Source organism: Heterodontus francisci, chromosome 9 (genome assembly GCF_036365525.1).
Source record: "Heterodontus francisci isolate sHetFra1 chromosome 9, sHetFra1.hap1, whole genome shotgun sequence".
NCBI classification, from domain to species: Eukaryota; Metazoa; Chordata; class Chondrichthyes; order Heterodontiformes; family Heterodontidae; genus Heterodontus; species Heterodontus francisci.
In genome coordinates, this window is record NC_090379.1 from 33,140,301 (window position 1) to 33,167,761 (window position 27,461).

A 27,461-nucleotide genomic window follows, 5' to 3' on the forward strand; every position below is an offset into this window, starting at 1 on the left:
GAATTATTTGAAGAGGAGTGGGGCTGCTTCCGGTGTCCTGGCTGTTATTTACCCTCTGTCAACATCACTAAAACAGATTCATCTGGTTTATTTATCAATCTGCTGCTTGTGGGAGCTTGCTGTGTGAAAATTTGGTGTTTCCCTACATTGCGACTCTGGCTACCCTTCAAAAGTACTGCATTGGCTGTGAAGCAGTTTGATGTGTGCTGGGGATGTGAAAGGTGCAAAAACCAAAGGTGTGAGATGCAACCAAGGTTGAGAACAGACCAGATGTATCCATAAATGGTGCTTAGGTGATAGTAATTAATTAAAGACTGAGAAAGGTGTAAAGGCCCATAGATTAGAAATCTGGACAAAGAATGACTTAAGCGGAGCAGATGGCTCGTATAATATGTCTGATGCAGACTATTTGTTTCCACAGATGGCAATTATTTTCAGTGAAGATGGTTTGAAAGACATCAAGCCCCAGTGTGTTATCCAGAGCTTTATAAACCACAATGCAATTCTCTACAAAGTGTTTGTTGTTGGAGAGTCATACAGCGTGGTTGAACGGCCGTCGCTGAAGAACTTCTCTACTGGCGTTTCAGGTTAGTTGTCAGAGACCTGGTGAGAAAAGTTTCACTTGCAGCCCATGGTTCCCTCCAGGGCTCCTCGTGTTGCTCATTGGTAATTTTTCTGAGCTAACTTGACTGTAGATCCTGTAGCCTGTTAACCAAGGGCCTTATTTTAGAAGGAACTTGTTTGCATCCTTTCCCTGATTGGGCCCACTTTCTAGTATGGAAGACTTAATGCTGTATCTTCGCTACCGAATTGACACCTCACACAGGTACAGGTGCAACCCAACCCGTCCCTAAATTAGAAAATACCAGGGTAAGTATCAGGAATACTGTGTTCTTACCCTGATCTCACCCTCTCCGTGTTCGAGGATAGTGTCAGGAATGCTTTGTCCTGTCCCCATACACAATCCCTCATTGATAATACTTTAGCTTTCCAGCATGGTCAGCTGCATTTGGAGTTCAGTAGATCAGCAATTAGTTTTTAAAAAATCTGGTGAAGGGATTAGAATATATTATATATATTTTTTTAAATCTATGATGTACTGTCCCGTTAAAGGGTTTTGTGTAGATATTAATTTTTGTCAAATTTCTATTACTTACAGACAGAAAAACAATATTCTTCAACAGTCACAATGTCTCAAAACCAGAGTCCTCTTCTGATTTAACAGCAGTAAGTACTAACCTTTTGATCTCCTACATTTCCTTTTGAAGTTGAGCACCCACTGCACCACATTTCCAAGCCCCCGTGCTTCCCTTTGGGGAAGCTATGCTGTTGAAAGATGAAATGACAGTGTGATTTTCTGCTTTAACGCATACCTCAGCTCCCCGGAGAATTAATTTGGAAGGAGGGAAGTGGGGGCGGGATGAGAAAGAAATGAGACTTTGTTTATTTGCCTGCCTTAGTTTCTTTCCTACCTGATGACGCAAAGGTTAATAGAACCATCAGTCACGTGGTATTTGTAAGCTCAGCTGTAAAGAAACCGCAATATGCCTGCATCATGGCCAGAACTCCTGCCAACGTATAACCTCTGTGTGGTAGCAGCCTAGCTGGATGCTAAGGAAAATTGATCATTGGTATTTGGCACTGCAACTATCAAAAGCAACCTTTTACAATGGAGCTGGAAACCCAAATGGCAACAGTGCTCATTGCTTTGAAAGAGCCCTGTGGGTTTGCTGAGATATGTTTGTTTGACCTATGAATTGCAGGCCAAGCAGTAACTGGGTTGCAGGGGTTATGCAGAAAGGCTTAAACTTTCCTGATCCCTTTGCCAAACTACTGGATAAGCAATTGAATGAGTGTACGTGCTGGGCCAGGCTGCCATTCTATATATGAGTGGCTTTTCTGGGATTACAGGATCAGTTAAGGATTTTGCTGGAACTCGTTTTAATGTGGAATGGAAGCCATTTCTCCATTTCTAACACTGGGTTCCTCAAGCCTTCACGTAATTTTATTGTTGTAACTGGTTTTGGCTGCCCACAGGCTCATGGCAGTTTGCAAGGCCAAGAAAGGACTGTTTTCCACTGTCTTCTGTTCACTGTCCACTGTTTTCTACTGCGGTTTATAAATGGCCATTTTAAACTGACAGAAAACCTGGAGATCGGCTTTTCTTCCTTTCTTCCTGTTTGCATCGAGAAATGTAATGGGATTGAATTTTATTTTTTAAATCTACTTTTGGTTGCAAAGGCCTTGTCAGTGAGTTTTCCTTTGAAAGATGTAGCAGCCTTCTGCTGGGGAAAATTAAAACAACCAGGTAATAATAAGCTGACCTGCTGAGCGGGCTAGTTTTAAATCTGGTGCAATGTGGATTTTGTTGCTGTGTTTAGATTAACTGGTTCAGTGTCACCATTGATGGCTTGCCCTGGAAGCTGATCACCCACCTGCTATGTTGGGTTGTTGAACATTCGACTGTGCTGTTCTCAGTGATGCTCATCAGTTGAGCAACAGAGGCCCAGAGCACTTTGAGCAAATGAGCAGTGAGCTGTTTGACAGTTCTGATTTACTGCTCAGCTGTAAATTCCACTGTGCTCAATGGGGAAAGCAAAAAGGTCAAATTTGGGATGCTTAAATAGACCATTACAAGTACAAAGAAATCAAAAACTAAAGAAATTAAAATGAATATAACTTTCAGTTGATGCAGCCAAGTTTTAAAACTGGCATTGTAGATCATTTTGTTTCCGATCTCTTATGATTACACACACACACACTTTTTAAAAAAAAATTATTCATTTATGTGATGTGGGCGCCACTGGCAAGGCCAGCAATTATTGCTCATTCCGAATTGCCATTGGGAAGGTGATGGTGAGCCGCTGCCTTGAACCGTTACAGCCCATGTGTTCGAGGTACTTCCACAGTGCTGTTAGGATTTTCACCCAGCAACAGTGAAGGAATGGTGATAGATTTCCAAGTCAGGATGGTGTTTGACTTGGAGGGGAACTCGCAGCTGGTAGTGTTCTTATGTGACTATTTCTGTTGTCCTTCTAGGTGGTAGAGGTCGCGGGTTTAGAAGATGCTGTCAAAGGAGCCTTAGCGAGTTGTTGCAGTGCATCTTGTAGATGGTACACACTGCCACCACTGTGTGCCGGTGTTGGAGGGAATGAATGAATGCCTTGGTGCTGAGCTGTAGATTGCAAAACATTCAGCAGAAGTGGCCTTGTCACTGGAGTTGTACAAATTCATAACTGCCTAATTTCCTATAGGTTGTTTATAGATTGCAAGATGCCTTAAGCTTTGCTAATTCAACTGCTTGCTGTCTCACAAGCAGAACAATAAAAATCGTTGCTTATTCAGGAGATTGATGCTTCTGGCACCTTCTGTTGTGTAGAAAAGTCACATATGCTTAGTTTATAAGTGTGGAATTATGTCAGGAAAGCCTTGTGTTTTGTTTCCTAATGACTACCTCAGACTTTGAAAAGGCTCTGGTGACTGTTTGTGCTCTTTCCAGCTCGATGTAGTGGAAGGTGTCTTCAGGCCCCCAAGCGATGAGGTCATCAGAAAAATATCCAGGTCTCTGCGTGAAGCACTTGGCATATCCCTGTTTGGCATTGACGTAATTATCAATAATCGGACTGGCCAGCATGCTGTCATCGATATTAATGCATTCCCAGGTAAACAGTTTGTTTTGCTCCTTTTAAGAGCTATGTTTCTGCTTGATGTCTTAAAATCAGGCTCCTATTCGCCAATATTTCCAGCTTACTTGAGAGTTCAGTGATTCAGTGAAGTTTTCTAAGTGGAGGTATTTTTGGCAGAATTTTTTGTGTCCTGCTGTACTTTTAGTTCTTCCAGGTGAACTGCAGATCCTGGGACTTGCAAAAGATGCATTGAAGGGGAAGCTAGATAAACACTTGTGGGAGATAGGAATTGAAGGAAGGATAGATGAAGTAGTGTGGGAGGACGTTTGTGTGCAGCATAAACACTGGCATGGAGCTGTTGGACTGTTTGTGCTGTCAATTGTATGCACAGTAAAAGCTTTGTTATCCGACATGTGCAGGATCTGAGAGGTGTTGGATATTCAAAAATTCCGGTTAATTTACCAAGGCAGGTGGAGATCAATGTTCCATTCCAAAGTCATCGCTGGAAGACCGAAAGTTACCCAGGGCCTGGCATTGGGAAAGCCGATTTTTAATTTTCCCTTCAACCCTTCAGGGTCGCTGCACCAATATACTTGTAGTATGTGAGAGTCAGCCCTTTCCAACGAGCATCACTAACTAATGCCCAGAACAATTCACTGCACTCTGGGAAAACTCGGCCCAGGAGAGCTTTGGGAGATTTTGGAAACTCTGGATAAACGAGCTTGCCGGTTTGTAAAGTGCCGGATTACAGAGCTTTTACTGTACAATGTAACACTGTACACTGAAGAGAGGCTTTGAGTGTTTCATGTTTGTTGATGAAATCATCCTTTTTAATGTAAGGAGAGAGTTCTAATAACACAGGAAAGAAAAAAAGGCTAAGCATTAAAAAGGCAGCCTGTCTGATTCTGCCTACATTCCACTTATGAAGATTAAATGTGGACTGATACTACTTAGAAAAATAAAGATACTTGTATGCACAACATACAACATGCAGCCAGTGTGTTTGGCATATCTTTTTTTTAAAAAAAGAGACCACCTTTTCATCCATACAGATGGATAAACATCATTGGCAATGCAAAAAGTCCCTAGGGTTGCAGTTAGGACCAAAGGAGCTGATGGGCAAAATGAGCTGGCCACAATATTCTTTATCATAAAAGCAAAATACTGCAGATGCTGGAAATCTGAAATAAAAACAAAGTGCTGGAAATACTCAGCAGGTCAGGCAGCATCTGTGGAGAGAGGAGCAGAGGTAATGTTTCAGGTCTGTGACCTTTCATCAGAACTTTTGTCACTTCAAATTCACGTTCAACTCTTGATGTAGTTTATAACTGTGCTGTTAGCAAACTTTTTATTTACCAATTGATTTTGAGTATACAGTGAGCACAAAAGAGAGCTAAATGGCAGAAGTGTGCACTTTCTCCCCTTAGTTTTAGAATTTTGTAATAATTCAACTGAATACATTTCATTTTTTAAGTCTGCTTCCCATTTGACTACAGTAGGATTTTAGGATTAGCCAGAATTCTTTTATTTAATTAGAATTCTGAAACTGGGATATGGCTGTGATAATCTGCTTCAAATCCTTGTCCTCATCTTTACATTCACCTCAGGTCTTGTCCCATCCTATCTCTGCAATCTTTTCCAGTCCTATATTCTCCCATGAGTTCACTGTTTCTCTGACTGTATCTTCTTCTATATTCCCCCTCTTCCCACACCTCCTTTACCCCAACAATGGCAGTCAAGCCTTCAGCTTCCTGAAACTCCCTCTCTCACCTTCCCCACTGTCTATCCACCTTTTTCTCCTTTAAAGTCCCTCATTCACCAATCTTTTGGCTGCACCCCCACCCCCCGATCTCTCCTTTCTTATTTAACACCTGCTTTCTATAAGCCTATCTGTCGTGTACATTTGAACAAGTTTATGCTAAAGGTGCTATAGTAATACAAGTTACTGTTGTCTCCGGAGTTCTGATTTAAGGTCACAGACCTGAAGCATTGGGCTGAATTTTGTTGAGGTGCTGGGGGTCCCGACACTGGGCCGGAAAGCTGGGGGTAACCCCGCCTCAGTCATTTGGGGGACCACTGGCTGCATTTTTCGGCATTCAGGCAATTGACTGCCTGGTGCAGGGTCTCCCATCCCTTTAAAAGACGGGAGCCTGCCTCCAAGAGCTGCCAGCCAATTGAAGGGTGGCCACTGCTGGGACTACACCCAGCCTGGAGAAGCAGCATGGACGCCATCTTTGGATCAAGGTAAGTAGGGTCGGGTTCGCCCGGGCCAGTCAGGCAGGCCCTGGTGTGGTGATTGGTGAGGGCGACAGTGGGGTTGGGGTTTTGCAGCAGGGGTGGCCATTGCCACGGGCTGGGCCCTCCGTTGGCCACACAGTGCCCAATCAGGAGCACCCCCCTCCCTCCCCCTCCCCCCAACCCCCCAAAATCCCTGAGCCCGCAGGGAGGCAGCCAGGGCTTACCTTGTGGTCTCCCCATGTGGTGGAAAGTCCACCCGCTGCTGGTAAAATGCCCAAGGCAGCAGGACGAGTCCCTTAATTGGCCACATAAGGGCCTCAATTGGGCTTTGGGTGGGAGGGCCATCTGCCACCTCCCCTGCTGATGGCAAAATGCCATAGCTGCAGGAAGCTGATGGGGCATGCCATCCCCCCCACCCTCCCTCCTGATTTTTCGCCCCTCTACCTCGCAGCCTGCTCCCGAAGGCCCTATTAAATTCTGCCAATTAACTCTGCTTCTGTCTACACGGACGCTGCCAGACTTGCTGAGTATTTCCAGCATTTTCTGTTTTGATTTCAGATTTCCAGCATCCACTGTATTTTGATCATGTCTTGTGTTACTCTTGTCTTTGTTATTCCAGTCAATTTGATATTCAGGTGGATTTTACATGAGACTTCAAAGCACTAGCTGTTCAGAACATTTGAATGAATTAATTCTAATGACTACGCTTGATGTTTGATATTCTTCCATTCTGACATAATAGAGACACAGTGGTGAGAATACAGATATCTCCTTTATAAGGCAATTAAGATTAAATACATTTCCCTTGTAAATATGGGGTGCAGGGAGTGCAATTCTTTATCTGTTGGCACCTTCACAGTCAGCATGAATCCACCATGGAATATTAGCTGATGTGACCTCTGCAGCGTTAGCTGTGGAAACATTGCATAAGCTTTGGGAAACAGGAAATAAACAGGCTCGAGCAGTGCAGTCATTCCCATTGTGTGTGAGCTGCCTTAATGTATTTGCATACCAGCTGAAATAATACTCTGGAGGGTGCAGTGCATATGTGTATTTTGGCTTTTCCATAATGCCTTTGAAAGCAGTGAGTTTGTTCTCAGATTGCCGTACAGTTCTTGTCAAAATGATAGCCACCTGCTTTTGGGGGCATGCAGTTGTTTGCAGCAAGAGTTGGAATGTTATGGGTCCTTTTTTAATGAGCTTCGCTGTCTGTTATGAGAGACTTTCGCCTTCAGGCAGCCCAGACTTCTTGTGATCTTTGTGTTCCAGTGGAGCTGTGAACTCCAGGCCTCAACTGGAGTAGAATAGTTCCATTCACATCCGTCTTCAGACCCAAATTTTACTGAATGTATTAATATATTTAGCTTCCCTCCATAATCAAGTGTTTCAGTCCAAACCTTTTTCCTAAATGATTTAATAAGTGGCAATACCTGCAGCAGCCTCTCAATAAAAGCTGCTCTTTTGCAGCACTGTTTCAGATTTAATGCTCCCGTTGTTCAGCTCCCAAAGTTTCCAGTCATAAACAGGAATGGTTCAGCCCTCAGTTGTTCATCGGAGGGTCTGATACTCAGTGCTGCAGTGTGCTTATTGCAATAGATGCTTGTTGTTACAGATTCTTCATTTTGCACTTCATTCTAGAGAAAATTAAAAGCTATCTTTGTCAGAACTGGCTAAATTGGTTTGACGGGTTGCTGTGACTTTCTGAGGATGTTGTTTTGCACCCTGCAGGGATTTTTGAAGTTCATTCATACTGTCCCAGAAATCCTTTGGAAATATGACATTACTGCAACAAATGGACATGTTTGTGCGGTCTTTCTGTGATTATCACTTTCTGCATCTCATGAATTGGCCCCATTCTTGTGTATACTTGTGTTTCACATCCACCCTTTGAAGAGTTAGAGCCCCTGGCCCAGTCCTCCCAAGCGCAGACAACCTTAGTGGTTAGTGGGAATTCCAGTTTTATACAACACTGTTAAATGCTCCTTCTGCATTTTTTCATCTGCTTATAATAGCCTTCACAATTGCCATTTCATCCAGTACCAAAACAAAGATGATAGCCGAAAGGTGTAGAGGTGACATGAGGAAAACTTTTTTTGTACAATATCCCCTTTCTTTCCAAAGTTAAGTCTTGTATGCTACAATTAAAGCACATAATATTAGATAACATCAAAATTAGTTATACGGAATAGAGATTATAAAATTTACAGATTATAAGGATAGAGATTGTGAAATTTACAAGTGCAGATGCTTAAAAGTCCATAGATAATTTCGGTGGTTTGACAACTCTTGCTCAGGGAATTTGCGCCTTATCTGTTGCTATTTTCTCTGACTTTTCTCCCTCTCTGCACTCGGTCTCTGTTGCTCTGCCTTCAGCCTGCTAACATGCTCTATTGCTTTTCTCGAGATGACCACTTTTGAGGCCTTGTCATTCTTGGAGAGTTCCAGCACCTCATCTCGAAGAGCCAACAGACAATGCTTCAACTCCTTCCTCCTGCCTCTTCAGGACATTGCGTGTCCTTCACCTATCCTCATCTTCTTCTGAAGGCCTGGGGCTCAAGGTCGAGTAGTTGTTGGGGGAGGAGTACTTTGCCTCATGGAGGTACCTATCCATTCTGGCTTGTTTTGATGTTGGCGGTTCTCTATAGAGCAGAAGTGAAGGTGTGGCATAGTTATGCTGGCTGCTGGGTTTCCAGACTGCACCGTTTGATGTTGGCCAGAGTCTGAAAACAGGTTCTGCTCCTTGGAGATTTGTATATGGCAATGCTCTCCACTGCCAGCCTTTGCTTTTCAGTGGTTACACCATCAGTCTCCTCTTCTGAGTCGCTGGAGTGTGAAAAAAACACTGCCTGTTAACGAAGGATCTTCATTCTCTTGGTATGGCATCTCTGAGAAGGGGCTGATTCTGTTTAAACCAGAACTACTGAGATTCTGGAGGAACTGTGACAATGCGGGTACTCTTGGTCTCTTCTGCTGGATTAGGTGCCTTGGTGACTTTGTGGATAGTTATGTTGTTGAGGTCCTTACACGCTGGTAGTCCTGCCACTGTTGGTCCACTCATGTCTACCAGGTAAAATATTTGCAGTTTCCATGCTGACTTGCCATTGCAGCATTGCATTGTCAGTATTCCACTGCAAGGGATGGGTGACCCATTGTATGCAGATAATTTTGCAGTTGTCAGTCGTATCATTGATTTCCAATGACTCCGGTACATATCCTTCAGGATTTGGACTGGTAGGATATTTGCACTAGCACTGGTGTCGACCTTAACCCTGAGTATGTGTTTGTCAACTTTCTTTGGGCACAAGATAATCGCAAAAGCTTCCAATTGTTTGACTTCATCAACACAATGTGTCAGGTTCACAATGTGAAACGCCAGCTCATCATCTGGCTCAGAATTGCTCCACTCTGAGTCTTGTCTAGGGTCTGTTTCGCTGTGGACTTTGTGTATCGTTTATACAGGTCTCTGGAGTGCTCCTTGCTGCTGTTTACCTGTTGCTGTGCCTGTCATCTGTTTGCTTGTGTCCTACTGTGACTTCTGGATATGTCTTTGGAGCCAGACTTCTTGCACAGGCGGGCCCAGTGTCCTTTTACACTGCACGTCTTGCACAAGTCTTGAAATGCAGGACAACTTCACGGCGAGTGGGATAAACCACACTTACCACACAGCTTGCTTGATCTTTTTGACCCAATTATCATGCTGATACTGTTGGCTGCACTTGGTGCTTGCAGATGCTGTTGTCCAGCTGCAATGGCTTTGTATTTCATGCCGCCTACTAGCAGCGTATCAAAGCTATGACCTATCTTTTTTCCCCAAGAGGTCTTTCTGGAATGCTTCAGTGGGTGTTGAGACAATCACCAGCTCCATTAGACACTATGACAGCTCCGTTTCTGAAAAATTGCATTTGTTGTCCTTACTACAGCATCTACTGACAAACTGATCTATTGATTCCTGTGGCTGTTTCCTGTAGGACATCAATTCCAGGCAGTGAATTCTAAAATTCACTCAATCGCAGCTGATCTTTGAGCGCTTTCTGTATCTTTGTGGGACCTTTCTGGTCCTCTTCAGATAAGCCAGAGTTGTTGATTCTGTGTATACCCTCATTTCCAACTGCTATTAGTATTTTCACAGCCTGTTTCTCTGGTTCTACAATCACTTGGTCTGTGAAGCGTAACTGCATTCTTTGTTTAAAAAGTTTGAACTCTGGTAGGATATCAATGGCCTTCCAGTTCATGCTGGGAAATTTGGTATCCATCTTTTTGCTGTTCTTTTGCTTTCTGCTCCATATTTAACTTTGTTCTATTCACTCTGCGCTGTTTTCCCCTTTAAGAAATTCTCTTATCTGGACTAGCTGCTTGGATGGAAAGGAGCAGGTGTTTGACAGCGCTCTGTGTTTATTTTGCTTTCAGCACTTAAGCCTACTTGTTTACACAATAGGCAGATCAGTTGCTTTTTTTTTTGCTAGAGTTTGTTTATGTTCTTCACGCATGAGTGGTTTAATGATTTTTTTATTTAGCCGTGGCTGCGTGAATGAAAACTCTTCACACTCAAGTAGTTTAATGATTTTTTTTAAAACTTTGTCTCTGCGAACGGAGATGCTGCACTGTTGGGGAATTCCGGCATTTGTTTGCTATCGGACACCTCCTGTAATGGCGCCAACCTTGATCAGCCTGAGAAAGGAATTGGGTCTTCCCTGTTGTTTTTTTAAAGAGTTTTTGGGGAAAAAAATAACTTTTTAAGCACTTCAAAGCTGTTTTAAATGGGAATTCCTCGACCATTGGCACAATGACTCACCCGATTGCAGGAATTTACTGGCAGCCTGTCATCCTGAGTTCTGTCTTCTACAACAGGAGGTAAGTTCTTTTTTCTCTCCACTGTTTGAGCCAGTATTTCTTTTGAACTTGCTCTCTAGTGGCTGTGGGAAGGGTCATTTTTGAAGCTGTTATACCTGTGGTCGTCAAGCTTAGATCTAGTGCTTTCACCACAGCTGCCACCATGTAATGTGTTCTTTCTGTTGTCTGATGCAACGTAAATGAGATGCGTGGAGACCAGTTTGCTGAAAATCCCATAGGTTTATTAACAGCTAAACTATTATATACAATGCAGAGCAAATTATTTACAGAACCTTTGTCTGGGTGTTACAGTTGTAGAGTGACTGTGGCTTTGAGTCACATGACTACATCCTGGTACTTAGCTCATTAACATACTTGAAGGGACATCACTCTAAAGGCAATCATACAACAACTACTCCTCCCATTTCCTATTACTATACCAATTTTGGAGGGGTTTAAGGAGTGAGCTTAAGTGTAGGACCTAGGTTATGAAAGCTCTACAACCACTGGGGAGCTGAGGGGGGCGGTGGGTGGGTGGGTGGGGGTGGGAGATGGTGGCAGTACGCACAATATAACAAGTGCAAATAACACTCGGTAGCTGAGGGAAAACCAGCCAGAAATTCCTCGATGATCGTAACTTTAAGGTATCTGCTATATTTGTGGTACTGATGTGTTTTCCTTCATCTAGGATGCGACCAGTTCGTAGGATATGTTCTCCCACTTTAATATTACTGCCCCTTGAAAATTTTCAGTAGAATGTAAACTTCAATCTTTCGTGTTTACATTTGACATGTTAAAGTTTGATAATTTAAAAAGTTTAAAATGGTGGAATTGGGGGCAAGTGTCTGAAAGGCAGTGTGATTTTAATTTGTCTTCTTACAAAATCTAATTTATTTTAAATCTATTTTAAATCTGTATTTAATGCGATTAAAGCCTGAATTTGGCTTGAAATACTGAGTACAAAAAGAGTGTTTTTATTTGGTTGAAATCAAAGGAATATTGGCTTTGGTCCAAAGTGTTTTGCATTCATCAGATGCCAATCTCCGATTGGCTGCTGTCTATATAGGGCAGACGTTCATAACAACGCCATTTTAGCCTTCTCCTAAAAAAAAATTAATTCCAAAGTGCTGAGCTAAGGAGAAAAAAGAGAGAGATATGCATCCCCTCAAAGAGCAGCCTAAAGGTATTCTAAGTTTTCTAAAAGTTGTGAAGGTGGTTCAATTTATCGACCTCTCTGCAACACTTGAATGGTTCTACGGGCTTCAACATGGATCAAAACGCTCTAGCCTCTGTTTTCCCTCAGGGAAAATGCCTTGTGGCTGTCTTTGAGATAGGCTGACTGAAATCAGGAATTCATCTTGTGGAGGGCAATAAAAAGCTTCTACATGTCTATGTGAAACGCCTAGCATGAATGATGTTGTCCAGAGATAATTGTGGTAAGAATCCTGTGGAGGAAACATCTTAAAGAAGAGGTTAACCCAAATGTAGCAATGACAAAGTTGGAAAGTAACAGTGTTTGAGCCTTAATTTGTGCTTGGAATTGATGATTACTCCTCTTCAAATATAGAGCGCTTGAAATTTATCTCTAGCAGTGGCACAAAACAGCCAGTATCTGATCGGGCTCCTGTTCTACAAAGCGCCTGACATTCAGTTCAATTACAGTCAATAGAATTAAATAGCAGATATCGTGTAGAACAGGCAGCCGATCCAGCACTGCCCATTTTACGCCACTGTCTGAGATGAATTTCTAGCCGAGAAATTTCTGACCTATTCAAAAATAGTGAAGTATCCCCAGACCAATAACATTTCAGAACAAGAAAAAGCCTATTATGCCCATCAAGCCAATCCTAAACTCTTGACGTATGCCAAAAGGAAGTTTCCCAAAAAGACATATTTTAATGTTCATCTTGAAAGATGGGTGTAGGTGTGACCTCTTGACAAATATCAGTTTCTCGTATTGGTGCAAAATGTTCATAAAGGTGCATTTATAGCAAAGCAAATGACTGGTTTGATTTTTTTGCAGGTTATGAAGGTGTTCCAGAGTTCTTCACTGAGCTAATAAACCATATTCAGGTTGTTCTGCAAGATCAAAACCCAGAATCGCCTCAGTTCAACCAGAATGGAAAGGCAGCTGAGCAGGCCGCAAGCATTTGTGGGGACCGGGCCTGTTCTGCTGCCTCAGGTTTTGTAACCATGGCAGCAAAAGATACGTGGCTTGTGGAAGATGACTCGAGCAATAGCAAGAGGCTGCAGCACCAACGACTAAGTTGCAATTCTGCTTTGCCACCCAACTTTCAGAACTGTGTTGCTCCCATGGCAACTAAGGCATCCTCGCAATAACCACTGAGAACACTGGATCAAACCCAAGGATAGATCTTTGATGGGGGTCAACCTGAACCACTTTCAAAAATCAATGGAGCAATTTATGTTTTTCTTGAATGGCTTCATAAACTGATATAATGGCTGGAGCAGAAAGGGTATTGAGGAGCAGGTTGCAGATCCTTTGATAAAGTGTGCATAACGCAATCTAATTCTTGTTAAATATTAACATTAGCAAAAGTTGCTTTGGTGAGCTTTTACTATACAGGAACTATTACTAATGCTCTCAACAGGAATCAATCACATGGCTAAATCACTTAATCAGGAATCCTTCCTTTTGTCTTGGGTATTCAAGCATTTCATCTTTCTCCCCTCTTGACACTTCACCTCACAGGTCCCAAATGGTTTGTGCCCTTTTTAAAATGGTGTGCAGCTTCCTTTTAGAAGCTGCAAGACATTGAGAGTTCTGTGAACTTTACGTTTGGTTAGATTCCAGTAAGATTCTTTCTGTCTATTTGAAAGAGCCTGGTTGAATTTTAGAACAGGATGTGCTTCAGGCTTTATTTGGCAAGAGTAGTTCTCGGTGAATAAAAGTTCTCTATTTCAAATAAAATTTTGAAGGATAGGTTGAGAGGATATTGATATACCGTAAAGTAACATAACAGCATATTTGCATGTAAGCCAGGACATTTAAAGGCTTATGAAAATGCACAACCCAGACTCCAAGAACATGGACATGATGCAGCATCCGTCATAGTTTTATTTGTTGTTCAATTTAATCTTCACTAATAGTGCACTTCCATACATCATCTTCTCTTCATTTGAAACCAGTTGTGTGAATGAAACTCTGTGCAAATAGCTGTAAAGCATCATTTATTTTACACTTTTTGTCTATAGATTGTGATGTTTATAGCTCAATGTTACAAATAGTCATTACTTGTCCTTTGGTTCCCTTTCTTAGAAAAGCAACATCGAGGAATTTGTGACATATATTGGCTCATTTTCCAAGCTCTCCGTTTACATGCACTTGGGTAGTGTCTCAAGTCAGCACAGAGTTCTTTCCCTGTGAAGGCAGAGCTTCAGTATTTAAACAGAGACTTACAGTTTCAGTATTGCTCACTAATGATCCTGATTTTAGGTGATTTTAGAATGAAATGGGGAAAAGGAAGAGTTGGGTATTTGAATCCTTGCTATGTTAATGGAGAAAAAAAACCAGGAGAAAGTTGGCCTCTTGAACCCAAATGTAGGTGGTCATTTTATTTTATTAATTTCACAATTCCATACATTCACTACTACTTGAACTACCTTTTTATACACAACAAAAATCCTTATTTTTCTGATTCAAATCCAAAATGATTATGTATGAATAACTATGGAAGACACTGGGTGAGCAATTTTTTACGTGTCACAATAGTTTGCATTGTAATTAAGGTAAAGTCAAAATTAAGACAGTGTACCTGATTTGCGCCATTATTAGGCTAATACATTGCTTTAATAGACACTCCAGTTCACATGATTTAGCTATTCAAGCAGCTTAGCAGGGCTTTGTTGAGATTATTGTAACAATCTACAACTCTGGACCACCCTAACCTTGCAGCCCTTAAATATATACCTATGCCTGGAACCATTTGTGTGGTTATAAATGTGACTTGTTCCTTTTGGGAGTGCCATGGAAACCAGGCCTAAATATGTTTACAGCAAATTGCGTTTAGTGCACTAGATCTTAGACGGCCATCTTAATGTGTTGATGTATTTCCTCTCTTGTGTCGTTGCATGAGAAGAACGTGAGTTTAATGAATGATTTTCTTGCTGCCTTAATACATTGGCTCGGCTCTATTGCACTGCTTCATTCTTCAATAAAAACTACTGAGAGGTAATTGGGCATTTAGCAATTATTTAAAAAAAAAGAAACTTTTTTTTGTTTTGTGTTTTATCTAAGTTGAGATTCACAACTTTCACTTCCATGAGCGATATTACCAGAAGGTGGCATATTTATTTAGCTTCGATATCTCATAATTGCACATGTTGCCATAGTAACTGCATTCTTAATGTCATACTCTTCATTACATGAAAATTTTAAGAAGAATTGGTTGAGATCTCATGTCTTTGCCCATGGAAATTCAGGATAAAACCAATTCCCCTCAGTGATGTTGTAGGAGGAGCTATGGAGAATCCGGAGCTTCTCACATTCCATAATGTACATTTTTTTTAAAAGTATTTTCTCCGTTTATTCCCTCCCACATGTAAATTCCCTTACTGATGCCTTGTTGTGGAGAATCAGTATCCATACTGTGACTGTTACCTCAGCTGCTACCAATTCAACTGGGTTTCTATGTGGGTGGGAGAGGAGAACCAGATCTGCTTTTCCTTAACCCTATGAGTGCTTTTTTTTGGGAGTGGTGAGGATTTGGCAAAGATTTGGCAAAATTCAGCCAAAAGCCAGTTTGTGTGGCAGTTGGGCTGGGAACTGAATTTATGACCTTGTGCTTTGGATGGCCAGTGTTCGTTGGTGGAACTCGTTTCTCAGTTGCCTTGTTTATAAAATACCAAACAATCCATGGTGTTTTCATCAAAATAGCAAAGTAAATGCTCTAAATTTATGCAGAAATGAAGGTTTTACTCAAGAATCTAAATGCTACCAAACAAATTTGTGCTACTTCGGTGAACTCAGTCAGTTAAATTATTGTAGAAGTATTCTTGGATGGAAAGCTGGGAGCTTCTGATGCTCCCTATCTGTTTTGTGAAAATAGTTCCAGTGGGGCAATCTCTTTCAATTCATACTTTGTTTTTTGCACCCAAGCCCACAAGGCTTTGTGGGGTAGACTGCACCTCTTGATGTTTTAAGTTGACATTTTTGGGGTCTTCCATCAAGTGTGCACCTGTTTTAATTCAAATAATTCCGGGCTTTAAAACCTGAGTTTATCTGAACCTCAGCAATTCTTAGGAAGACAGATTGGAGTCAATTTCATACAGTGCGTCAATCCAGTGTCATGGTGACATAACCCAATGCTTTCTGGTAATATTGTGCAATGGGAAAGTACTTGTTTAAGCTGTGCACTCTAGTGACCAGTGAAGTGTGTAGCCTATAATATGTATTTTATGTAATATATATTTTGTGGCACCAGTTATCACAGTACACAGCTTCACCAAAATGTATATTAGTTTACCCATTTTATTTTTTAACAAGTGCTGCTTACGTAAAACCAAAAATATTTGCTGTTCTGCTAATTTTATTGCATGAAGAGCAACATAATTGTCTCATTGTAAGTGAATGATCTTTCAGATTTTATCCCTTAGTCTATTCAGTGCCATTTTGGAAAAAACACATTCTGGTTCTGGATGTTGACAAACCATTCAGAATGGTTCAATGACCAATAATAGACCAATTTCAATATTGTAACTACGTCAGTTGCATTTTACAATGTAAATTAACCATTTAATTATTGTATTTCTTAAAAGGGCTTCAAGGGACCAAACCTTTGTATACAATTCAGCCCTGATTTGGATTTTTCTAGTGTGATGATTGTGTTGTACATCCTAGCCATAATCAGTTGTTTCAACTCAGTATAGTTGACGATAAGAGGAAATGTGTATATAACGTGAATCTTAAACCTTGCTTTACAGCATGTCTTATTTTGTAAATATTGCATTATTCAGGCATATATCTGTACATTTTCAAGGTTACAAACATGACCACTTTCTGATGAGAATAATGGTAGCTAGTGGGCCAATACAGCCTGTGGAACAGAGGAGGGTAAATTAGATGGGGTGGCGAGAAAGGAGAGATGAGCCCAAGGGTCTTGCATATGTAAATGGAACCTGTGTGCAAGCATATAGTGATGAACAAGGAAATGTGTATTACGTAGAGACAAGTGAACAAGGCAAAACAAGATGTGTAAAGCAGCACTGAAGTACTTTTATGTAAACTGTACATTTTGTTTTCCATATAAAGTGCTTCCAGTAAAAGGTATAGTCACTGAGAAATTAACCATAATATTGAGAACATCAGTAACACCTTTTGGGGGAAGGGAAGGGGGCGGGGAATTTTTTCCCCTTTCAACATGGTGGTTGTTTCAGTTTGACTGCAACCTTAGTTTACAATCTTATCCAGTTGCACAATGGTAAAATATTCTTTGAAGAGAATGGAAAAGACTTGGCCTCTTTTTTGCCCAATTGAAAAAGGTTTTCTCTTATATTCTAGTGCATTCGGTAACTGAAATAATATGGCTAACAAAATGTTCTTTGTTATTTAAAACAAATTCCAAATTGGGTTCTCTGAACTGTTTTTTTTAAAAAAACTGAGTAACTCCAAAGCATAGATAACCATTTGACTCCTTAAGAGTTGTGCATTGAAATATCATTGAGAGCTTCAAAAGATAACATCTTTGTTTTTTATGTGAATTGTGCTGAACTTTGAGGTCAGCTAACATTTGAATGCTTCCCACCTGGGGTCTGTACATCAATTTACAGTATCTGGAAGTTTGAGAAGAAACAGGGAAGGCTAGATTGAATTTGGTAATTAAAGTTAATTGAGTGTGTCTTGTTGGAGTGATCATCACACTCCTAATGGTTAGTGAATCCCCAATATTGTAGTAAATGGAGGCTTTAGTTTGGTCTTTGAAAGCAATAAAATTACTTTGGCTGAAAAAAAGTAAAGAACATCCCTCTTTTGCATTTAAATATTTTCTGTGTACTGCAGAATATTTTTAGTTCTGAAAGTCTGTGGGCCATTCAGCCATATGGGTCTTCAATTCTTTTCTCACTTTAAGTCCCTGCAGGGTCAGTAATTGGAATCCTGGCTGGTTTTGTTTTCCCCCAGCACCTTTCTCAAAGGCACTAAAGCCAGTTGTACTCACCTACTCCCGCCTTTCACCCCCTCCCCCCCAATAAATATCTACTGAACTACTAACGTACTGTGTTGCGTACAATCCTTCAGCTTTTTAGAGTCACTAGGAATGAGCCCTTCAGTGACTGCAGATCTTGGAGTTCCATGTGGATCTGTTGAATGAGTACATCTTTAGTGGAAAGTAGGATTTATTTATGAGTTTGATGCATTGCTTTTACAATCCAGATAAGTGACTGGAAACCATTTGTACCTGGAAATGACAATCGTTAATCATTGTCCACACTTTGAAGTTCCATTAGCTTGCCATAAGTATCTTGCTCTCTTTTTTGTGGATTGCATCTTTAGAATTGCTTTCAGCTAACAGCTCAGAGGGAATATATATTTGAAAATAGTGAAATTCACTTTTTTCAGGTAAAGCACTTTCAAACGTTACCTTTGCCAACTTATAACTTAGAAATTCTAATAATCCAGCAACATGAGTGTCAGCAGGGATTGCAAGTGTTGCTGGACAGCACATTCTGATAAACTGACACAAGTATTCAACTTCCACAAAGTCGTCTTTTAGCAATGAGATGGCAAAGGGCTAAGTGAGTTGTAAGTTTCCATTGCCTTTCTTGATTGAAGTTTTTTTCTTCAGTTTATTGCATTGAGTTTGTTTAAAGACGGTTTATAATTAAATTGTTTTTGGTCTAGCCAGTAGCTTGAAGTAACTGACTTTAAAACTCACCGTGCTCTTCACTGAGCAATGTCACACTTACTAAGGGGCAGGATGAACATTCCATAGCGTGAATAGCATCAATTGATTATACAAAATAAATTGGACCATTCATGACTGACTAGGTTGACTCTTAAATTCAAGGTGCATTGTTTTTACAAAACTGTGGGGAAACTGTCAATCTTTCCTTTAGTAAACAGCATCTTTCAAATCCTTGGTCAATGTGTAATGATTTTTAGTTCTGATGTAAACTATACTCTCCTTAGCAGAAAACCATTGACTTGTTGGGCTAGCAGGCAATTGCTAACCAGCTCCATGCTGTGTTCATGAGTGATTGTCCCATCTCCCCTCACCTTCCCAGCAGCCATCCTATCCTCAGCTAGAAGGGACCACTTAATTGACTTATCCACAAACATCATCTAACTCACTCCATGAATACCATGCTATGAATAGCAGTTCTTCCCAATAGGGGCAGCCGAATGAATGTTGGTTGAAACTGACAATTGCATTTTCAGCATGATTGAACAAGTTCCCTCCCTGTTCCTTCTCTCTTCAGCAACCTTCTGAATGTTTTAATTCAAAATAGAGAATTATAACAAGCTCACATACAATATTACCTCATTTGTTCCAGTAATTTTTGTCTTGTATGTTACTTAGGGAATGAAGTGCTTTCATAGAAAGGTATTTACTCTCAAGTTTAGAAATCATACATTTAAATACTTTCCATTTTACCCAAGTTTTGTAGAGTATGAAATTGTTATTAAACAGAATTTTCACTTAACAGTAATAACAGTTTAGCACGTGTAAAATTGTTCCATACAACCTCTTGAAATGGTGACAAATCATTTGCAGTTTCACAGATTTTGGTTCTTTTATTGCAGTGAGTTGGGCAGCAAAATGCATCGAAACACCATCCTTTCAACGTGGGTCTGGATTCAAATCTAACACTGGGGCTGAAAGACTTTCAGAGCTGCTAAGGGTCTGAAGTGAAATGGGAAGTCGAATATAGTTGACAGGTGATATCAGGCTATAGCACTAAACTCTACTCATACTTCTTAGAAGAGAATATGGAAAATGGAAACTTCATGATCTGGGTTGAAGTTCAGCAATGGCAGTTCAGGAGAGTAGAGGACCTTTGCTCCATATATAATCATTCATGTTGGTAATGCCATTGGATGGAAAGTAGAAGCAATGATCAACTGCCACTCAGCACAGTCATCTCTCATTGTTGATATACACTCTCACATAAAAATAGTTTCCATTAGAAGTGTGACCAGTACTTTAGTATTTTATGAGCTGTGGCTTACAAAAGGAAGGGTGTATGCAATGTCCAGAAACTATTGTATATCAACTTATTAATAGTTGCCTGTACATTACACCTGTAAAATTATTTTTGTCATTGTAAATACTTTCTGTTTTAAGTATAATCAACACTTCTTTTTAAATGATTCCTAATGTTTTATTCAGCTTGTATAATTTGCCTCTTGCTGCTGAACAGTGTCTAGTGTAATTGTAGAACTGTATATGTAATTGAACATTGATGCATGTCAACAAGATCCACTACCTCTTACTTGCTTCAACAAATATTCCTAGTGACTCACATGTTAGTTAATAGTGGCTTTTTAAAGTGGTTTATTGAGGTGATTGAAAAGCTTGAATAACTGACTGATGGAAGTCATTATAATGTTATCTGTATTGGCTGAAGATCTGCCTCACTTTGCAGTGCAATCAGTTGGGTTTGACCAATTCCCTCGTGCCTTGAACCTAACCGTGCTCCTTTTTTCACTGTGTGCTTATCATACATTCACCAAAATAGTAAAAATGAATTACAATATTTCAAGTGGTCTTTCTTTTATTGCTTTGGGGCATGTGACCTGTCTGTCTGACTGTCAGTTTGCTGTTCAATTCTAAACTTGTTTACTAAACCAGCCAAAGTATTCCTCCTCCACCTCCCTTATTCTCCTGTCCATTGTATGATTTTAAGGAGAGCTCATACCTGGAGTCCAAATTGTTCCATCCTCTTGTCCAAAGGGGCCAGTCTGTATTTGTGTTTTGAAATCTATCACTATGAAATTTAGTCACAGAAGAATTGTCACTTTAAATATTAATCATTTTTGTTTAGAATCATCTGAAAGGTGCAGTTAATTTTTTTTTTTTGCAGCTGAAGTTATGGCAGAAATATGTTTCCAATTCAATTTTTTGAGGTTACTAAAGGTAACATAAGGCAACTCTGGACAAAGATGCACGTTGTCTTTGGGCTATAGATTTCTCTTCAAAGCTTAATTTGTTCAACCAAGTACCAGTAATCTTCATTAAATAAACATGCTGATACTCTCTGGACTTCACTTTGAGAAGAAGCAGTCTATTGAATCGGTAAAACTCCCCAGTCCAAATTATATGAAATGAAAAACTTGCATTTGTACAGTGCCTTTCACAAGCTCAAGCTGTTCCAAAGCGTTTTACAGCCAATGAAGTGTGTTTGAAGTGTAGTCACTGTTCTAATATAGGAATAAACTTCTCAATCCTCAAGCATGCACTTGATTCATTGGCTTGTTCAGGTTCAATGGCCATCAGACATGCCTGACTAATCAGGCTACACAGGTAAATCTACAAGCAGCTCGCACCACTCTCCTGACAAAAATTCACACGTTTTTAGTATTTGTTACCTTTGTTAACAGGCATGAGTGAGTGATTTTGCAAGTCAAGTGAATTAAAGGATCAGCAAAGTCAGCTGAATAATGGCCCAAGTACTGGTATCAGAATTGTACTGCTTGGTGCATCTTTGAACCATTAGGACATTGCTCAATGTACAAATACAGGAGGAAACAACAGAACATATGAAACAAAAAGAGTTGAAAGTGAGAGGCAAGACCAAAGTGTGTTTTCTCCTCAATGGTGCAGTGTTTCAATTGATGTCAATAATTAGTATCAGACCCAGAAAATGAATAACCAGCTATTCCCTCGGTTTAAACTCAGCCCAGGTAAATAGGAAGAAAAGTGTCCCTTATTGCAGATTAAGTATCAGCGAGATCGTTGATGTGAAAAATGAGATAGGAACCCCCAGACCAATTTCAAGTAAGACACAAGATTTCACATTTTAAGACTAATAATAGCTAAACTAAATGAAACCCCCCAATTAACTGAATAGCACTTTGTAAGTAGCTGATATCCACAAATTACAAAGGAAAGTATTTTCTTTACTTATGAAAACACTTGAAAACCTCATACTGCACTTATACATTACACGGTAATTTTTGATGGTGAAATCCTTTACGGTTAGAAGTCCCAAAATCCTCCCAGTTGCAATGGGTTGGATCTCAGACTAATTTAAAAATCAATCCCTTTGCATACTTCTCCGAGCCCTTCCGACTTGGACGTCCGTGAGTAAGGTGTTTCCTGGTGATCCTGCTGGTCTTTTACTTCTCCATAAGCTTTGATTCTCAAAACAGATTCAAATCTTTGCAGCCTTTTATTGTAACAGGCTTCCGAGAACAGGCCTCTCTCTTGAGGCCACAATCACTGCTTTCTTCTCTTACAGTCTGTTTGCCTTCGGAAAGTCTGCTAAATGTATCTAGCTTATTGTATTCCAAAAATGCGTAGTCCAGAAGACAGGTTTCACAAAGTCACTTGGGTTGGTCCATTGTTCCCAGTTACTAACAGCTGCCTGGTATATTTACATCTTCCAATTTACTGACTCCTTGTTTTACAACCCAAAAGTCTGGGAGGGCAAAACCTCCTTCAGGTGTTAGCCCTGCTGTTTGTCAGAAGAAAGTCTTTGATCTGTGTTCTGTTGTTCTAGTAACCTTTCGCAGAATGGAGGTGAGGTCACCTGACCTTTCGGACCCCACCTTGGCTACCTCGGAGGTTCTTCACTTAAAGGAGCTATCAAAAATGACCCCCTCAATCTTTAACAACAATGAAAGGTAATTGACCTGAAACGTTAACTTTTTTCTCTCTCTCCACAGATGCTGCCAGACCTATTAAGTGTCATATAGCATTTTCAATTTTTATTTCAGATTTAGCGAGTGACCAGTAAGGTGCCTGTCACAGTCCTAACTTTTACAGCCTCTCCTCGTAATGAAGTCTCTCATAACCAGAGCTTTATAATGGTAACATGCTAGTAAATCTCCTCTATACCCTTTTCTAAGGTCTTTGCATCTTTCCTGAAGTGTGATGCCCAGAATTGTCCACAGTACTCGAGCTGAGGCCTAACCTGTGAGTTATAGTCATAATGGCACAGAAGAGGCCATTCAGTCCATCAAGCCCATGCCAGCTCTCTGCAGAGCAATCCAATCAGTCTCATTCCCTAGTGCTATCCCCATAGTCCTGTAATTTTATTTCCTTCAAGTGCCCATCCCATTTCCTTTTGAAATTATTCATGGTCTCCGCTTCCATCATCCTTGTGGGCAGTGAGTTTCAAGTCATTGCCGCTCACTGTTTTTCAAAAAGAAGTTCTTCCTCACATTTCGACCCCCACCCCACCCCCCCCCCCCCCCCACTGCATTTCAATCTATGTCCCCTTGTACCATCAGCTAATGGGAACAGCTTTTCTTTGTCTACCTTATCTGAATCTTGTACACCTCTATCAAATCTCCCTCAATCTCCTTTACTCCAAGGAGAACATCCCAGATTCTCCAACCTAACCTTGTAGCTAAAATCTCTGCAGCCATTCTGGTAAATCTCCTCTGCGCCCTCAAGAATCCTCACATTCTTCCTAAAGTGTAGTGACCAGAACTGGACACAATACTCTAGTTGGGGCATAACCAGAGCTTTATAAAGGTTCAGCATAACCTCCCTGCTTTTGTACTCAATACCTCTATTTATGAAGCTCAAGATCCCATATGCTTTGCTAACTCTCAATATGTCCTGACACCTTTAAAGATTTATGCACATGAACCCCCAGGTCCCGTTGTCCCTGCACGCTCTTTAGAATTGTACCATTAAGTCTATATCACCTCTCCCTCTCCTTTTTGCCAAACAGCATCACCTCACATTTCTCTGTATTAAATTCCATCCGCCACTTGCTTGCTCAATCTGCTAGCCTACCTATGTCCTGTTGCAATTGATTGACATCATCCTCACTGTCTGCCACACTTCCAAGTTTGGAATCATCAGCGAATTTTGCTCTGTTTCCAATACGCAAGTCATTCATATATAACACCATTGTCTACCATCCTCCAGTCTGAAAAACAACCATTTGCCATGACTCTCTGTTTTCTGTTCTTAAGCCAATTTTTTATCTGATTGGACACTGACCATCCTTTTCATCAACCTCTATTACTGCATTAAAGCTATCAATTAGATTAGTCAAGCATGATCTACCTTTTACAAATCTCTGCTGGCTCTCCCTAATTAACTCAAATCTCTCCAAGTGCCAATTGATTTCCACCCCCCCCCCCTATTGTTTCTAAAATCTTACCCACCACAGATGTTAAACTGACCGGCCTGTAGTTACTAGGAATGTCCTTATACTCTTTCTCGAATAAGGATGTCAAATTTACCAGTCTCCAATCCTCTGGCACCTTCCCTGTATCTAGGGAAGATTGGGAGGATAATGGCAAGCCCTTCTGCTATCTCCACTCCCACTTCCTTTAGCAAGCTGGGATGCAAGCCATCCTGCACAGGTGACTTATCCACTTTAAGCACCGCCAGCCTTTCTAGTACATCCTTCCTATCAATTTTCACCCCATCCATTACCTCTACCATCTCTGCTTCTACTGATATTTTGTCAGCATCCTCTTCCTTAGTAAACATCACTGATACAAAGTACTCATTAAGTATTCTAGCCTTGCCCTCTGTGCCTCTAAACATACATGACCTTCTTTGTCCCTGATAGGTCCCACCCCATCCCTTACTATCTACATACTATTTACTTTCCAATAGAAGATTTTTATGTTAACTGCCATTCTATTCTCATATTCTCTCTTTGCCAGTCTTATTTTCCTCTTCACTTCCCCTCTCAACTTGTTGTATTTGGCCTGGTTCTTGCTTGAAGAATTTACCTGACGTGCATCGTCCACCATATTTTTTGTTTCATCATATTCTCTAACTCCCTTGTCATCCAAGCAGCCCTGGCTTTGATGTCCCTACCTTTTGCCTTTGTTGGAATGTACCTAACCTGTACCTGAAACATCTCCTCAAAAATCACCCACTGCTCTGGTACAGTTTTTCCTGTCAATCTTTAGTTCCATTTTACCCTGGCTTGATCCCTTCTCATCCCATTGAAGTTAGCCCTCTTACAATTTAAAGCTCTAATTTAGATTGTTTCTTGCTCTTCTCCATTGCTAATCTAAACCTTTTATGAGCCAATGATCACTCTAACCCAAGTGCTACCCACAGACATTTGATCCACTTGGCCCGCCTCATTCCCCCGCACCAGATCCAGCAATGCCTCCTTCTTAGTTGGACTGAGAACGTACTGGTCAAGGAAGTTCTCCTGAACACATTTCAAAAATTTCTCCCCCCTCCTTTCCCTCTACTCTAACATTATTTCAATCGAGATTTGCCTGCAGATTTCCTTCACTCACTCACTCTCTCTCTCTCTCTCACTCTCTCAGACACACGCACACACACACCTCACTCTTTGGAGGCCTACAGAATAACCCCAATAGTGTGATCATACCCTTTTTACGTCTCAACTCTAAACAAATGGATTCTGTCCTTGTCCCTTAAGGGCACCCTCTCTTTCCAACTCTACAATGTTTTCCCTAATCAGTACTGCCACCCACCTCCCTTTTTCCCTTTCCTATCTTTTCTGAGCACTTCATATCCTTGTATATTAAGCACCCAGTCCTCACTTTTTAAGCCACATTTCCGTTATTGCTACTACATCATATTTCCGCACAGCTATTTGTGCTTGTAGCTACCAATCTTATTCACCACACTTTGTGCTTTTACATACATGCATTGTAAACCTGTGTTTATAGTCATAGGAACAGGAGTAGGCCATTCAGCCTGTCAAGCTTTCTCCGCCATTCAATTCTATCATGGCTGATCATCTACCCCAATACCACTATCCCCATATCCATTGATCTCATTAGTATCTCGATAGCTATTGATTTCTGTCTTGAACATGCTCAATAATTGGGCTTCCACAGCTCTCTGGGATACAGCATTCCAAAGATTCACCACCCTCCTGAGTGAAGAAATTCCTCCTCATCTCAGTCTTAAATGGCCTACCCCTTTTATGAGACTATTTCCCCTGGTTCTAGACTCACCAGTCAGGGGAAGCATCCTATCTACATCTACCTTGTCGCACTTAGTAAGAATTTTGTAAGTTTCAATGAGATCTCCTCTCATTCTTCAAAACTCTAGAGAATACAGGCCTGGTTTCCTCAATGTCTCCTCTTAAGACAATCCTGCCATCTCAGGGATTAGTCTGGTGAACCTCCTGTTCACTCCCTCTATGGCAAGTATATCCTTGATATATGAGGAGACCAAAACAGTACACAATACTCCATGTGAGGTCTCACCAACGCTCTATACAATTGCAGCAATACATCTTTTCTCCTGTACTCAAAACCCCTTGCGATGAAGGCCAACATACCATTTGCCTTCCCAATTGCTTGCTGCACCTGCATGCTAGCTTTTAGTGACTCATGAACCAGGACACCCAGGTGTCTTTGGACATCAACACTTCCCAACCTCTCACCATTTAAGAAATATTCTGTCTTTCTGTTTTTTCTACTAAAATGGATAACTTCACATTTATTCACATTGTGTTCCATCTGTCATGTTCTTGACCATTCACTTAGGCTGTCCAAGTCTGTTTGAAGCCTCCTTGCATCCTCCTCACAACTTCCATTCCCACCTAGTTTTGTCTCATCTGCAAATTTGGAAATGTTACTTTTGGTCTCCACATCCAAATCATTTATATAGATTGTGAACAGCTGTGGCCCCAGCACTAATCCTTGCGGTACCCCACTAGTAACAGCCTGCCATCCTGAGAATGGCCCATTTATTCCTACTCTGTTTTCTGTCTGTTAACCAATTCTCAATCATACCAGTATATTACTCCTAATACTGTGTGGTCTAATTTTCTTTACTCATCTCCTGTGTGGGACCTTATCGAACGCCTTCTGAAAATCCAAATCTTCCACATCCACTGGTTCTCCTTTATCTATGCTACAAGTAACATCCTCAACAAACTCCAGCAGGTTTGTCAAACATAATTTTCTTTCATAAATCCATGTTGACTCTGTCCAATCATATTATTTTCTAAGTGTCTAGTTATCACATTCCTCATAGTCCACGTTAGTTTGCTCCTAATATGGTACTACTACCTTCTCTAGTATTATCCAACACAATCACTCCTTTATACACCTTATTCCTCTTTTCTACTTCTACATACTGGTGCCCATCCCCCAACCAGTTTAGTTTAAACCCTCCCAAACCACACTAGCGAACCTCCAAGGGCATTGGTCCCAGTCCTGTTGAGATGCCACCCAAAACCTTTGAATAGGTGCTTCCAGACCCAGAACTGGTCCCAATGACCCAGACCCTCCTGCACCATGCCTCAAGCTATGCATTGATTATCCCAATCTTCCTATTTCTAACTCTCACTAGCATGTGGCACTGAGTAATCCAGAGATTACAACCATTGAGGTCCTAATTTTTAACTTCCTAGCTCCTGAAAATCTGACTGTAGGACTTCAATACCTGTTCCCTTTATATTGTTACTGACATGTACCACAACTTGTGGCTCACTCCCTCCCCTGTGCAGAATATTCTGCACCTTCTCTGTGATTGCCTTTACCCTGGCACCAGGCAGACAGCACACCATGTGGGATTCATGGACGGTTACAGAAATGCCTATCTGTCCCCCTGACTACGGAGTCACCTAATAACAATTGCATTGCTGCTCTTTGTTGTTCCCTCCTGTGCAGTC

General features: G+C 40.9%; 1 protein-coding gene across 1 annotated transcript in view; it reads left to right on the top strand.

Moving 5' to 3' along the window:
• itpk1a (inositol-tetrakisphosphate 1-kinase a) overlaps positions 1 to 20,408 on the top strand; it is a 250,394-nt gene extending 229,986 nt beyond the window's left edge. Inside the window, exons 8-11 of the mRNA XM_068038755.1 lie at positions 422 to 587; positions 1,160 to 1,227; positions 3,500 to 3,662; positions 12,718 to 20,408. Of these exons, the coding sequence (XP_067894856.1) occupies positions 422 to 587; positions 1,160 to 1,227; positions 3,500 to 3,662; positions 12,718 to 13,034 (714 nt within the window). The 3' untranslated portion in view covers positions 13,035 to 20,408. The remainder of the gene's footprint in view (positions 1 to 421; positions 588 to 1,159; positions 1,228 to 3,499; positions 3,663 to 12,717) is intronic.
• The last annotated feature ends 7,053 nt before the right edge of the window (positions 20,409 to 27,461 follow it).